General features: G+C 34.3%; 1 protein-coding gene across 50 annotated transcripts in view; it reads left to right on the top strand.

The window, feature by feature from the left end:
- Positions 1–16,622, top strand: part of RIMS2 (regulating synaptic membrane exocytosis 2) — a 503,677-nt gene that overhangs the window by 264,896 nt on the left and 222,159 nt on the right. For 32 of the 50 annotated variants that reach the window (XM_087748045.1, XM_087748037.1, XM_087747735.1 and 29 more), the window contains 6 exons: positions 2,423–2,631; positions 3,894–4,013; positions 5,828–5,927; positions 6,718–6,841; positions 11,879–11,925; positions 13,134–13,246. In XM_087748045.1, coding sequence (XP_087604171.1) covers positions 2,423–2,631; positions 3,894–4,013; positions 5,828–5,927; positions 6,718–6,841; positions 11,879–11,925; positions 13,134–13,246 — 713 coding nt within the window. Of the gene's footprint in view, positions 1–2,231; positions 2,300–2,422; positions 2,632–3,893; positions 4,014–5,827; positions 5,928–6,717; positions 6,842–11,878; positions 11,926–13,133; positions 13,247–16,622 lie in introns of all 50 variants that reach the window. The other 18 variants (XM_087748101.1, XM_087747905.1, XM_087748072.1 and 15 more) reach the window with 1 other exon arrangement.

The raw sequence follows: 16,622 nt of genomic DNA, 5'->3' as shown, positions 1-16,622 counted from the left end.
CTTATAAAGCCCGTTTTATTTCAGTGCTTTGCTCCTAGAATTAGGTACGAAATTATAGGGAAACAAATTACAACTTTTTTAGTCAGACTTTGGTTTTGGGTACAGCAGTTGTATTGATGACATAGAAAATAACTGCTGGGAAAAAACGGTATGGGCTCATGTGCTTTCGGTTCATGCAATTAAAGCTGAGAAGTCATCGTTACTGTAGTTAAGTGAGTTTTCCTCACTTAAGATCCATTTTTAAGTATATTTTAAAGTGAGGATTTGCAAAACAGGCAAGATGTAGACTTGTGATCTTCTGGATATCTCTAAATCTGTATTTATGTAGTAAAGGCTAGATTTTCATGAGCTCACTGACAATTTCACTCAGTTCCTCTGAAGCAATGTCTTTGGAGACAGAGGTAAGACAGCACTGGAAGTTCCATGCCAGAAGTACCTTTCACAAAATGTTATCAGCTTTCAGAAGAATATTTCTTTTCCCTTTAGCAGGATTGCCACATTTTTATCTGTAATGTAGTCAAGATGTTAACTGTAATGAGAAAGCAGTTTTGGTGAGAATTTCCCAATTTAAAATGTTATCTTCCTTTCAAGAATCAAGAAACATAGTTAATACGTTTAAATTAATTAAAGCTTCAAAAGAATTTCATGAGGTCCCTTACCATTGTTTTTATGAAATCAAAGGATATTTAATATTCTACAATGTTTCTGCAAAATGTAAGGGACTAAGTTCGAAGTGTCTTTTTGAAAATAAAACCTTTGTATTCCATATGTTTCCTTCTTTAGAATGAAAATGAGGCTTGATTTTTTTTTTTTCCCATGTAGCATATGCAAGTCTATATATTAGGAGAAAACAAGTGAAAAAAGATCATATTTCTCATTGTACATAGTATCCCTCTAAGAAGACTATATTTTACTTCTCTAAAGCATGTATTAGCTTTTTGTAGCTTAGTTTTATGTGGCTGTATCTTCAGGTCATCTCTATAAAGTTTTCTAGACAAGTGTTAAGACTGTGATTAGACCTATTAGTTATATTTCACCAGCTTATTGTTGTAGTTTCAGAGGAACAGGATGAGCAATGTCAAGGCAGGATCTTAAGTAATGGAAACAGAAAAATGTTGTTTGTGGTCTGTACTAAAAAGAGCAAAACTACTTTGGTTTAATGTTCTTTTGGTCATAAAATTCGATAGAAGAGTCAACATGTTTTCCTGCATACAATAGTATCAAAATATTATGTGGCATGTAGTAACAAAATATTTTTCATGTAACATGTAGTAACAATGATGAGGAAAAAAAAAAGAGAAAGAGAAATGTAATAACGCAAAATGTGTGGGCATAATTTACAATTTAATGTACCTACATAAAACAGAATGTTCTGTTAAAATACATGAGTCATTCTCCAGTTCTATGGACAGCAGCATTAATTTAGACCTTTTCTTTAAAACTGATTTTTAAACATTTCTTCCTACCATGTGTCTGCCATACAGGTTAAATTCTGATTCTATAATATATTTATATATTTTGTCAAAACCCTACATATTTATTCCCAGTTATGAGGTACCTGTACTTACTAGAATTCTTCCCAATATTTAACCAGTAGACATTTCTCTGGGAATTTCAAGCAAAGTTAATATGCTTATTCTAAAAATATTTTCTATATTTGTTTTTCTTATCAATCTGTCATATTTAACAGATCATTTAACCTTCCTTATAACATCATCTACTGTACAGCTGAATATAGAACACCATTGTTTTAAGAATTTTATTGAAGTGATTAGAATAAATGCTAGTTTGTATTAGAAAAGCAAAGAAATACATTCCTTAAGACAAAACTGTTTCTTTAGATTATGACGAAAACTCATTCCATATTCAAATGCTTTCCTTTCTGAAAATGCTGTTAGGAATACAATACAATTTGCCTTTTCATTTAAATTACTGTAAGTAATTTTATAGGAACAGTTAAAAACTCTGAAGCAATGATGCTTTACACTGTACATAATTTCATGCACAGATAGACACACACAAACATACCTCCTTCCTCACTGTACTTCATATTCCATGTACTCTGCTGTTGGAGCCTTAGCTTTTTCTTGGAAGCGCTTTGCAAGTCCTGCTAGCAGAGGTTATAAATCACAATAGGATAATCAGAAGTCTTTACAATTTTACTGTATCTTTGTCTGTCCTTTCTTTCACCTTTCCTTTACTGCACTATCTTGTCTGTCTGATTCTCGCAGGAGACATGGATTACAACTGGTTGGACCATACGTCTTGGCATAGCAGTGAGGCATCCCCAATGTCTTTGGTGAGACATGTGGAGCCTTACCATTTAGTTTCCTTTATCATTTCACATTTTCTTTGTTTTATTTACAATTTTGCATGTTTTCTTTTTTGTTTCTTTTTTTTTTTTTTTATCCCACACCTTTAGGGGACAGTCAAAGGGGAAAAAGAAAAACTAGTGAGCAGGCAGTTTTGTCGGATTCTAACACCTTATCCGAGAGGCAAAAGAAAATGGTGTGCTTTGGTGGCCACTCTTTGGAAGAGGACTTGGAATGGTCTGAGCCTCAGATAAAAGACTCTGGGGTAGATACGTGTAGTAGCACAACTCTAAACGAGGAACATAGCCATAGCGAGAAGGTACTGAGATTATGGAGCCTGCATTTTAACCTGCTCATTTGGTCTTTGTTTGCTCTCTGTCACTCATCAAAATAGTGCATAAAATAAAAGACAGGGTGTTTCTAGAGACAATGTAGCATTTCTAAAGGTGCAGAAAAGAAAAACAAATGAAAAGTCTTTGCATGCTTGCAGCTTTTACTGTTTGGCAGCCTAAGAAAAAAATTGAGAGGCATAAAGGAATGTTATTCTTACGGTTGCATAACAGCATATCATGGTATTACCTTCAAGTATAAAGTAATTAACAATAAGGATTCTACTGATTGGCTTATTTGATTTACTATGTTCAAACTCCTGGGGCTGAAATTAAATTAATAGTTTAAACCCCAGGTGAAAAAGGGAGAAAATTGGGTCTCTCTCTGCACAGAAAAGTTGTTTTTCTTTTTTCCCTTTCACTGTCATGGTTGTTCTTTTGTTTTGTTGCCATGCCATTTTTGTGCAGTATTGTGCAGAATTAAAGGCTTTGCCATCTGCTTTGGTATTTTTTATTTTTGCTTTCTGTTTGGTGGAGATTATGATAAATCTTTTTAGAGTTATTAGTTGTAATGGGAGCAGATCTGTCTGTGCCTGCTAATTTTGCATGAAATAGAGCATGAAATAGTATTTATCTATGAAAAAGTGCTATGATTACACAAAATAAAATGTTAAAATGTTATTAATTATGCCAATGTACAAGTATAGCTCTGCCCATGTATAGTAATGGAATAATAATATTCACTGTAACTATGCTTCATATTCCAAGAAAGAAAAAATACGTTTAAATAGCATAATGACTATACCTTTTAATGTATTCTATAATTTTTAATATACTACTACTGAGAGAAAATAAAATACTGAAAAAGTTTATCAGCCTTAGAGAAAACTGACATTTTTGGAATAGGGGAAAAAGAAAAAATGTCCTACATGATTGTCATTGTGTGTTGACAACTATGTGTAGTTGTCTATATCTGTCTAATTATCAGGATGCAAAGATTGTTCTAGATATTTTCAAACTGGATTTAGTAAAATAGATAATGTTATTAAATATTAGAAATACATTGTGATGGACTATATATCCAAATAAATCTTTTCCACCACAGTTTTCTGTCATTCTATTACAGTAAATATTAGTGTAATCATAATACTTTCATGGCATTTAAAAAATATATCAGGAAATGAAAAGTATTACTGAAATATTTTTCTTTAAAATCCTATTCACTGTATTTTCCATTAACACCATATGATAGCATCCAGTAACTTGGCAACCATCCAAAGACGGAGACCGTCTCATTGGACGGATTTTGTTAAATAAACGACTAAAAGATGGAAGTGTGCCTAGAGACTCAGGAGCAATGCTTGGATTGAAGGTTGGTATTGAATAATTTTGGAACTAAGAACTCTCTCAGTTAAACTAGCTACATTTATAATGAAAATATTCTCGTATTATATAGTGTATGTATACTGAGATCTATAATGCCTTATCATTCTGAAAATTACAATATAGACACATTTTATATTCAATTACCAAGAGTAAATTTACAGAGTCCCTGACAGGCTCAAAAAATTATTTCAGAAAGACTAGACATGTTTTCACATGTTTGCTGGGAATGTTTGCTCTGCAAGGTACTAATTGCATCCTTGCTGGGCAAGCCAAGCCCTGTCCACTTTCTTCAGTGCTGAGCATTGTACCGTGGTGTAACTTCTGTTCCCAAAGAGAGGGGAGAAATGTGAAAAATAAATTATCTCTTTTGAACATCTGGGGTACGTCTGGAAGTTAATGACATTTCAAACCAGAGCAGAGTCTGCCAATAGAAGAGCCTGTTTCTGGATTTTTTCTCCTCTGATTGTTTGATTTGCTACATATTAAATACACAAGACAGAAAATTATTTAGTATTTATTGTATATTATCACAAAGTAATGTGCTTTCATCTTTTCGTGATGCAGTACTCTTCAAACACATTATGAAGCTATTGGTAGCTCATATCTTGATCTTATTTTTGTCTGCCGTTATTATTTGCAGTTCCAAAAATACTAGTACAAGAATGAGAATGAATTATACACAGTAAAAGAAACAAACGTATTTATTTTGAATCAACATCCTCATTGTGAGAAATCATTAAGAAGTATTACACTGACTTCACTTTGAGTACACAGATTAAGCTATAGTCATACACTGTAAATAAGGATTAAACAGTGTAGTTATAAACTATACTAACATGTTTTGGAAATTTTTGAATTTTTTATTTAATTGACAAATGGTTGTATTTTGAAGTCTGTGGAGAAGGCAGTTGAGCATCACTTTAGGTATGTGTGTTATTGTCTTAATGTCAGAAAATGCAAGAGAAGAGACTAAGAGTGCCATGCTGAAGTATTTTTTGTTTAAACTATGTTTAAAATTCTAAAATCTTTCATAATAAAGATGAACTCTTCACTGAGATTCATTAATAGTTTAGATTCAAGAGTAACTACTTTTTAATCTCAATAGATATCTGAAAAGAGTGATTTTCAGCAGTTATTCCTGACCTGAATTTTCAAATATTTACATTATTGAAAGTAACCTAAACTGGATTTAGTATTACAAATTTTAAATCCCAATATGAAGAGTGTTAAGAAACCTTAAGATTTGAAGAGTATGCAGTTATAACCGACTCTGATATTTGAATCTCCTGATTCTAAGATAAATAGTAAAGTCAAACTGTTGAAGTTTCCTGTAGAGAAATCTTCAGTATGAGAAGTATTTTGATCTGACTTGGCCAGCCAAAGTGCATTTGATTAATTGATAGAGACGTTTCATGCTTAGTGTGAACATCATAAGTTCTGTTACATTAATATATCTGTTTTCAGTTAAAAAGTATTGAAGTAAGCAGTCTAATGACCAATACCTTACTTTTTTTTGGGTGTTAATTTATAACACAGTGAAATACCATACATATATTTGCTAAAGTTTAAAAGCTTTAGCATTCTGTATTTGCATTGCGTTTAAATTACACAAATAGCCAGAATAGGTACAAACATAACCTGTCATAGCCAAAATTCTGTGGTGTTTTTTTTAAAGTGCATCTGTCTTACCTGGGCTACCTGAAAACCAAGAAAATAATTGAATTCTTCTTTCTGTTGCCAGAACATTTAAGTCATTTGAAGTAATTTTCATTCTATGAAAATACTTCCTCTTTGAAACAGGTAGTAGGAGGAAAGATGACTGAATCAGGTCGACTCTGCGCATTTATCACCAAAGTTAAAAAAGGAAGCTTAGCTGATACAGTGGGGCATCTTAGACCAGGTATGTATCTACTATATCTATAATATACTGCTGAATTGCTTTTCTAAAGGTGATAACAAGTGAGCAAGTTTAATTAGATGTGAAATTATGTTAAATAGGTGTGATGAACTACTGCAGAATTCAACCTGACATTGAGTTACTAGTTTATTGACATTACTGCTTTTGTGAAATACATAAATTCTCGTGTTGTTAAAAATCATATTTTAACATTTTTATTCACATTTTTAACTCAAAATAATATTCCACTGATGTCCTGCCCAGTTGTTTTGTGGTGTACATTTTATTCAGAGCAAACCGCTATTACAAATGTGCCAACAGAACCAGCTTGGCTAAGAAACTGCTTCTATGCCCACATGAAAACCATGGATTGCTAGATTGAAGAATGTGCAAGAAATACAAACTGTTAACATAAGAACTATCTGAACTTTAAATACTAAACTTGTAGAGGTAAAGGGATCTTCAAAACAGTAAGTTGATGAGATATGCTCTTTTAAAGATCTGCATTTTCTAAAGAGCGTGTTGGGGTTTCTTTTAAGCCACAGCTGCCAAAGTGAGTTGAGCTATATCTAATTCAGTAGGGGTCCTACTGATGATAGTACTGAACTTTACACATTTGAAGCTGAGCTGCAGAAAACCTTTAATACTCAGAACTTTCCTGTATGAAGGACCCCAAACTTGTTCTATAACACAGGTTTCACAATTCAGTAAAGTGACAGAAGGGCTTAAATGGTCATTGTAAGTACAGTTCACAGCAGACGTCCTAAGCAGAGTGTTATTACTGAAATTATAGGTGATGAAGTATTAGAATGGAACGGAAGGCTACTACAAGGAGCCACCTTTGAGGAGGTGTATAACATCATTTTAGAATCCAAACCTGAGCCACAAGTGGAGCTTGTTGTTTCAAGACCAATAGGGTAAGTAATTTCATAAATTTTTGTATTAAATATGATAAAAATATTACTAAACTTTACTTTTAGGGCAGAGCATATCGAACAGATTCATAAACATTGCAAACAGTAAAACTGTATGCAAAATTCTGTAAACCAAAAGCATAGCTAGAATGACAGATCATGTCAGTAAGTAGAAAGAGCTGGTGTGAAATCCTGTATTCTCTGAGAAAGTCCCAGGCATTACCTGTTAATATGGTCAAAAATAGGTTCGCTTCTGGGGTTGTTTAGTTGGTGATCCAGCCTATATTGGTCCTGAGACTGTGGTTATACCCTTTATTGTTGCAATTCTTGATTAATAACTTGATTTTTATTTTTCCACTCCCATTTTTATATATAAGATATAAAATTATATATTTGTATTTGGTCTATGAACTGATGATGAACTCTATTTACTGAGAATCTGCAATGTAGAATTTTGCCCAAGATACAGTATGCTAATGACATAATCAATATGCTTTGTAAATTCTCTAATTCACATTCTCATCATCTTAATCTATGAAATCTATTAAATTATTGCTTATTATCTAATACAGAACATATCTGAATGAATAGCTAGCACTAGTGTTTGTCTACACTGTGTGCCACTTTTTCTTTGGTGCTTTACATTGCCCAGTTTTCTTAATTTTGAGACCTACCTCTCAATGTCTAAACTTAAATTTTTCTTGCAGAGCAATAGGGCATTTCTAGTTGCTTTGTTATATTAGACTGTGAATACTTCCCCTTCTTCATCTGTTCTTTTTTTTTCCAAGTTCCTACAGCCTACAGTCACATCCATCCTTTTTTTACTTCTCCATTGGAAGTTCCATAGCTGATCACACCAGGGCTGTGAAGAGGGGGATGCTTATCTCTGAATTTGAAGATGCTTACAGTTGTTAAGAATTTTCTCTTTTCCCCAACAGATTTATTATGATGTATATGACACAACTGGACAGGGTGCTAGGTAATCTTATCTAAGCTCCCTTTTCCACGTGAGGTTGGACCAGATGGTCTTTCAAGATTCCTTCCAACCTGGGCTGTTCTATGGTTCTATAATTATAATTAATTATAATTAATAAATATATTTATCCCCTTATTTTGTATAAGATGCACACAATTATCTTACCTTCATACGAGAAAGCATGGGTAACACAACAACTGAAAAATAAGAAGTACTAAAAAAAATCTAGAACCTTATAATCTGAGGATGGAATTTCAATGAGGATAATTTGTTATGGGTTCAGCTATAATAGGAATTTAATGTGTTTGACACATCAGGAACTTAATGTGTAGGGACTTCATTCACAATTGTCAAACCAAATTAACTTGATAATAACAGAAACTGCTTTATGTTGTCAGTGAGACGAGAAGTTGTCTCCTACTTACATACTGAATCGCAGTCCCTTTGGGGTAAAGGCTGTATCATCTGTCTTATCCCTAAAAACCTTTGCATAACTTGAGAGTTGTAGGTATAATAGTAATGTTAAATGACGGACTACATTGCTAGAAGAATATTGTCTCAGAAAAGGAGGTTTCAAATTCCTTTCATACAGGTGTAAGATCTTTCATAGTTTGTCTCAAACAGAAGTTTATAGCAAAAGTTTCAAGGAACTGCTCACATCTTGAAAACATTTGATTTTTTTTTTTTTCTCTTTCTGCATTCTCTTCATTGTGTGACACCTCCTGTATTCTTTCCTGTGCTTCTATATTGTCTGTTGTTTACCTTCCTTATCATCATGTCTTCTGTTATGTTACCATGTGCTCCACCTGCTGTCACTAGAGCAGCTCATATATAATTCCTTAAAGAAAGTGATGTGGGCTCTCAAGATGCTTTCTTCAGCATTAACTGCTTGCCATGTAGTCTGAAGAACTGAGCCAGATCAGGGCTAAAAAAATTGTTCTGTGTACTTGATTCCCAGTATCTTTTTGCAGTAGATGTAAAAGAGAGTTTTCGCCTCCAAAACTCCAGTTACTAATCTAAATGGGTTTATAACTGAAGTCTCAGTGATGAATACTTTCTGCAAGTTGGTGAGGCTTTAGATTCTGGTTAGATGTATGTAACTCTTTGGATTTTGATATTAAAAATATAACTTCAGAAATGTTTTTCATGAGATTTGAGCTGATGAACTGGAAATATTGTATTATCTTCTCAGTTTAGGAGATTTCTGGTCATAATCAAATGGACTATAGAAATTGATCTTATGTTTGCCCAAGGAATCATAACACAATAGGTCTGTGTTTTGCCCCAGGGAATCAAGTTTCAATGTATTTAAAATCATTAAAAGTTCAGGTTTACCAAATGTCTGAGGTGATAATTTTTTTGATTAGAAAAATTGATGCCCACTTGAAGGATTTCACTTTTGCATTGAGGTATATCCTATTACTTGTAAAGAGAGTCTCTTGATGGTCTCACAGCAATGCACTAATTCATGCCAGAAATCTTCAGACAGTTACTAGCAATTAACTTAGTTGAGGAAGAGAACCTGTTGTCATATCCTGATATTCTGAATACAAAACCAAATTCCAGTAAACATTATTGTTAGTTCTTCTTCATTTTATTATGGGCTGACTAATATGAAAACTGAAGATGGCAAGCTAAGCTGATAAAGGAAGACAAAATGCAAAGCTCCTTTAAAAAAAAAGATCATACCATTTTGGCATGCAATTTATCCCTTTTTCTATGTTAAAATAAAAATTGATGGCCAAGTTGATAGTCTATGTGGCTATATCTTATACACAAGAACTTATCTATTTTCTGCTTTCTAATTCTCAGAAATAGTTATTTTAAAATGCATGTTATTTTCATAGTTACTATGGTTTTGAATTTGGAAGGAATGATGCATTGTGTTTTACTAATTATTCTATGCAATCTGCTTGCAATGGAACATATCTTAAAATGTAAAGTGATGCCTAAAGTACCTTTGCTTCTCCCACATCTGTTTATCTCAGTGAGAGTTCCTTGTAAGAAGTACCATTCACATTACTGTGAAATACTGGGATCTGTATGCTTTAGGATAGTGTTCAAAGCTTTTAAGTTTGTTTTGGCTATCTATAGAAAACTCATATTCAAACTGTTGAGAATGATACATGTTTTCAAGGTTTTCTTCTGAAACTGATATGACAGAAATACTTTTTTAAAATTACAGGTTAGGTTCAGGAGTGTATTTCTGAGTAAAGTAATAGATGACTATTGGGTTGCTTTATAAATTCTACAGATGTCAAATATGCAAACTTAAATATTTACTTCTTCAATAGCCCTTGTAAGCTTCTGGCAAGTTTGCTTACTAACAACAGAGATGGTGATTTTTTCTTGTCTACAGTGGGCAGTTACAGCAGTTGCATGCCTTCTGATTAACTTGAATTATTGGGCACTGTGCACCAATTCACTTGGAAAGATTTCTCAATCTGCTTAGTAAAGCTATCTTTCTAGTGAGTCTTGAAAACAGTTTGGAAACTGTATACCAAAAAGGAACTAGATAAGTTTTATTTATATGTAGTACAGGCTCTTTTTTTTCATTGTATGAGACAGTAGATATCACTGAAAGCATTTTAAACTTTCCCTTCTTTTTCACATACCTTTCTGGTGGGTTGACCTTGGCTGGCTGCCAGATGCCCACCCAGCCGCTCTCTCCCTCCCCCTCCTCAGCAGGGGAGAAAATAAGACAGAAAAGCTCATGGGTCAAGATAAGGATGGGGAGATCACTCAGCAATTACCCTCATGGGCAAAACAGACTCGACTTGGGGAAGATTAATTTAATTTATTAGGAATTAATAAGAGAATAGGATAATGAGAAGTAAACTCAAAACTAAAACCACCGTCCCCCACCTCCCTTCTTCCCAGGCTCAGCTTCACTCCTTTGTTCCTGAGTCTTCTACCCGCCCCGCCCTGGCCGAGCAGCGCAGGGGGATGGGGAATGGCGGTTGCAGTCAGTCCTCCTCCCCCTCCTTCTTCTCTGACCTTGGTGTCTGCAGGAATGCTTCTCCCATGTTTTCTTCCTCTCTTCTCTCTCACAGCTGCTGCACAGCTTTTTTTTATCCTTTCTTAAATATGTTGTCACAGAGGCACCACCACCTTGGCCGATGGGCTCAGCTGTGCCCTGCGGTGGGTCCATTGGAGCTGGCTGGAGCCGGCTGGAACCGGCTGTGTCCGGCACAGGGCAGCCCCGGCTTCTCCTCACAGAGGCCGCCCCTGCAGCCCCCGCTGCCAGCGCCTGGGCACCGACACCCAACGCAGCCTTGAAGGAACCAACTGCACTGAAATGCACATCATGATTTTAAATATTGTTCTTGCTGTGACTCAGTGCTGAAGCTCTTCATCTTGCTTGGTTTTGCTCCAATACCTCCAAAATGATTTATTAGCATATTGATAGTTTTTATTAGCATACAGTAATGTTTGCCCCCATAGGAAGAATATGTTCCTTTAGGGGGGCGGGTGGGCGTAATGAGTTACTTAGTCATTGCGTCTGAGTGCTTTAAAATTACATAGCTGTAGACACAATTTAATACAGGTGATGCACCATCTCATGTATATGCAAGTATACAATTTTGCCAAATGAAATTGCTCATCTTATTTAGTCACAGAAAAGGTAAGATAGTCCAAACTTGGGGTTCGAGGACAGTAAAGGACATATTGGGATAGCCATTATTGGCAGTCTAGTATGTTTGAGTGAGGGTCCAATAAATTTAATTAATGTATAATGTCATAATAAAGTCTGCTACTTGCAGTTTTAGTCTACCATTAACTCTGAGATTGTTCTCTTTTTTTATTTACTGAATTATTTTATTTGTGACTGTGCAGCCTCTCTCCTGCATTCACCAAACCACTTCTTCGGTAGGCTTTAATTTGTCACTGAAATTATTTATATTGGATAAAAGATAAATCTTCCCTGTGGCTGAAGACAGCCAGTAGATCATATGCCTTTCCTGAGGCATTCCATAGTGGTTTGAGAAGTGTTATAGCATAACTGAAATTTGAATATGCTTGTTAGATAAAGGATCAGCCTGTCTTACTTTTCCTGATTTCAGGGACATTCCCAGAATACCTGACAGCACACATGCACAGCTGGAGTCCAGTAAGTTTCAATTGTGGGGTAGGAAAATCTTCTCTCCCTTTTATGTAAGCACAAATAGATTGAAAAATGTCATCTACAGTCAGTATAGCTCTCGTCTCTTTGTCTGTATTTGTCTCAATATGTCATCTTACTGTAGTATCTATCTACCTTTGTTTAATAATAAACTGTCAGAAGTCAGGATATTTTGATTTAGACTTGACATTTGGTTATAAGCTTGGGCTATTTTGATTGAAAAGAAAAGCATAATTCTGACTAATATACAACATTAATAGTAATTTTTAATTTCCTGGTTTGTTATTTTGCATTTCAATTGAACCTTATAAACTAAAAATGGGGATGAAATGTTCTTTGTTTACAACCTGAGAGATAGCTGCTTTAAAATCAGTATACTTCTACTTTATTAGAGCCATTCAGTACTCTTTAAATCGGCGAAACCAGTATTTTATGTGGGGAAAAAATAGCTTGTTATTTGGCTTAGATCTGATAAGATGGATTTCAGCCTGGAGTTATTTTTTATCATTGTTTCAGAAATCTTTTATAATAAAAGCCATGAATAAATGCAGTGGCATAAACTTGATTGTAATAATATGAAAAACTCCTCCAATAACTTTTCACTGATCAGCCAAGTCTTAAAATAAAATCCATTTTATGTTTTGTGAGATGTGGTATGTCTTTTGTATTTATAAAAATACCTTACTTTTACACTATGTTTTATATGTCAAAACTTGTCCTCTGACAGTTTGCAGACCTTGTAGATTTGGAATAAAATGCACAAAACACATTATATACATCTTGATGTTTTTGTAAAAATCTAATTAAAAATTAGTCTCATTGTACAAGATAATAAGTGCCCTTCAGAAGACTGAATTCCTTTGACCGCAGTAAAGTGGTCAAAGGAAAAAATAACTTTACTATTTAGGAATTTTAGGCCTTCAACTTACTGACATAATTACAGTCAGAATTATCTGAATAAACTATTTTTCATTCTATATGCTTCAGATGACATTTGGCAGCTATAATAAACTTGGAAAGCTTTTGATTGCATCTTAGCACCAAAAGATTGAGTGTCATTATTTGGTAATTTTAAATACATAAAAAAGTGACCACAACTTTACTGTATGTTTGGTTATATTCTATTTTCTTTAAAGAACATTGTGAAAAATGCATAACTGCTGCTATTTATAAAATATTTTTATTTATAATTACAGGTTCTAGTTCATTTGAATCTCAAAAAATGGACCGACCTTCTATTTCAGTGACTTCTCCTATGAGTCCTGGCATGTTAAGGGATGTTCCACAGTTCTTGTCTGGACAACTTTCAGTATGTAAACATTTCATTAATATTAATGTTGTGCAAGCTACCTCTGACACAAATTTTTTGTTAAACTAACCATGTTTTTTGGTTAATGCTATATATATCAGTTTAAGCAGAGCCATAGTTTCATAAGGACATTCGTTTTATTAGCTTTTAGAAATTTTATATATGTTGAATTAGAGATATACATACATGTATATTTAGCTAGTAAGCTAGACTGGTAGAGTCAAATTTTCAGAAAGGCCTAATCTAGGCCTCCAGTTACGTTTGTGCTGTTGAACGTATACACTTTTTCAGCTGTAACACTTACATGAACAGTTGGTAGATTTTATTACCTATGTGTTTAAACATTAATATTGCTTATTTCTTATGCACTAGCTTTCATATATACCTTTCCCCAGATATCCCTTTGATTGTTTACTAATGTTGTATTCTTTGTACTAGTGTTATTCACTTTTGTTCTTCACTCTCATTGAGAACAAAGTTCATTACATGAATGTTTTCTTTAAAAGGGTAATTTTTTGTACTAAACCAAAGAACTTGGGTTTTGTATGCTTTTCTGTGTCATTTACAACTCCAAAGTGTGATTTTTCAAAAGTGCTCAGTTATGGCCTGGTACACATTGAATAGGAGAGGAAAATGGAATAGAAGCAGTGCAAAACTGGTGTTAAACAAGTTTGAAAATGTCACATTCATATTTCTTCCAAGTTGTTTATGTTAAGATAATGAGTGTGCCATAAAAATATGCATAAAATCTAAGCAGACTGTTTATAGGTCTCACAGAAATGGTTTATGGTATTGATAGAGGAGAGGAAGAAATATTTTTCTGTCTGTTCAGCAGCCATGTTGGCTTCATTTTGCAATGCATGAGACATTATTTGTTTTGCTCATCAGACCAGCCATCTACAATATATAATTTTTAATTTTCTATAACTGTTGTATATAACTACTTTGAAAGACTCAGTCCTTTGGATAAATGGATAACTGCAAATCTTGACTGCAGAGTGCAGAATGCTTTGCACAAAATACAATGACAAGGGAACACGAACATGAACTGTCAAAATACACAGACCGAGGTTTCTAAATACCAATTTAGTTTTACAAGAGAGCAAAAATTGTTGACAGTGGAAAAAAGGGGGAAAGAAATCTCTTTTGGCTAAATTTCATAAAAGATTAGGCTGCCAAAAAGTTTTGGTTCCCAGCTCCCAGCACGAAATTCAAGATCAAGTTAGCTGCTCAGACATCCAATGCACAGACACTGTGGAATGATGATCCAAATAGGAACCACACAGAAATGACATCTAAGGAATCCAACCAATGCTAGGAGGCATTTAAAGATCTTTCCTATGTTTGTCCTCTTTGTACTCCCTTATGTACTGTTTGCAATTACATAGAATGCTCCCTACTACACAATATCATTGTCTCCCTCAGAAAGCAGCTGATATCTGAGAACACACAGCTTCAGTTGACTGACACTGGTCAGAAATGCTCAGTAACTCTCTAAATTTAAGTCCCACTATCTCAATGTAGACACCTAACATTACTAGACAGTTTGAAAATTTGGACACTTATCTTACCTCACCAGCTAAAGAAAAGTTGGAAATAGCTGTATTTCATGTTAATGGCACAACCCAGCTCTTGCTGCTGTTGGCTCAAGGCTTTGGTAGGCTAGTACTAAACCTTTTGCTTTGTGAGGAAGGGTGGCTGTTACAATGTCTGAAGATGGTGTGGATAGATAGCAATGGGGCACCTAACTGGGCACATTGAAATGTGTAGGCTAAAATACATTTTTAGGAAAAGATTAAGTGAATTGACGTATTCTACAGGAACAGGTTTTTCAAAACAGTAGATATCTGTAGTTTCTTTTTGATCTGATATTTTAAGTTAGTTTGCAAAAATAATGATTTTTTTGACTTTTCAAATTTGGGGGTTTATGTGTCTTGAAGGTAGGGCAATGAATAGTTTTTCCCTCACTTTTTTTTTTTTTTTTGGTTTATCATTTTATAAATTTAAAAAGTTTTGAAACTCTGAAAGAGTTGGTGAAAGAAACAACTCTTTGTAGAGTTGGAGATGTTTTGAAAAATTAGAATGAACTATGAGATTTTCTAATTTTGGACCTTTAGCAAAGGTGAAGGAATAGGGAAAAATTGAATTTTAAAAATCTCTGCAAGTTCCAAAAAAATTTTAATTTGAACACTACAAAATGGACGAGCTTCAGTATTTTGGTTTTTTTTGTATTTTTAGTCAGCTCTTTTCTGACAGATCAGTTGATGGAACACTCATTCATTCCAAATAGCTGAGTAAGATGGAAATAGAAGGAAATACTAAATTCCAAATGTAAATGGGAATGTGCTCTTTATGGTGAGTGCCTAGGCAGGAGAATAACTGCAGAGCCCTGGCAGTAGATGAGGAGAGGATGCTGTTCTTTGTGGAAGTGGAGGGCCAGTTGACATTCTGGGCGATGGTAGCTGAATTCAGACAGGTGTGCTGAATCTGAGGGAACGGATGTTAGGCAAGATTTTAGAAGTGTTTTCTGTATTTTCTGTACTTTTGGACAATACCACATAGTCCTGATGGGCTGTTGTTAGGGCAGCTGTTGTTAATAGGCTGTGAAATACAAGAGTTGTGGGCAGAAGTGGCGATAACCTACAGTTCAGATGGAGGTCTGAAGTATTTGAGTAAATACTAGTATATAATCATCCTTATTCAGACAGTGCTACAGATCCTTCAAGGGTTTTTGTATTAATAGTGTTTTGGAATGTATTTCTTTATGTTCAGTATGGTTTTAGCCAGTTTAGCTGCAGTGATGCCTGTCTATTATTCAGGGATGTCTTTCTCTGTCTGTTCAGTCTTCCATATTTTCCTCTGTATTGGCATTGGTCTGTGTACCTCTTTTCTTCTCTTGAGGTTACAGTGACACTCCAGAGCTGGATAATAGGATTTCCCATGAAGCAAACTATATGACATAGCTAGGAAATCTTCTTTCCATTAATAATTATTCTGCCCAAATACATATTTAATTGAACAAACTATGTGCAGCTACAGTAAACTATTGTGTGTTATGATTTCTAAGGTATAGAAATAATTTATCTGTATTCTGTGCAGTTTATTTTATGGCATTTTTGATCCACATTGTTCTTTCAGGGGAGTATCTGACTGTTATTGCAATTATTGTTTTATTATTATTTGCTTTGTCTGGTTCCTGTTTCTGCAGTTTTTCACTGATTTGGTTTTCCTTTAATATAATTTTGAAAAAGTCAGTATTCTTTGTGTGTTGGTGCTTTTTGCTTCATTACTGCATTCTGGCTACTTTTTCAATACTGCATGAAAAGTATAACTTGGAATGCTTTTGCAATAGTTAGGTTTAGAGACTGATAACATG

Source organism: Nipponia nippon, unplaced genomic scaffold (genome assembly GCF_047370975.1).
Source record: "Nipponia nippon isolate SJK-2023a ecotype South Korea unplaced genomic scaffold, ASM4737097v1 scaffold_1, whole genome shotgun sequence".
In the NCBI taxonomy this organism is placed as follows: domain Eukaryota; kingdom Metazoa; phylum Chordata; class Aves; order Pelecaniformes; family Threskiornithidae; genus Nipponia; species Nipponia nippon.
This window is presented reverse-complemented; position numbering and strand designations above follow the sequence as displayed.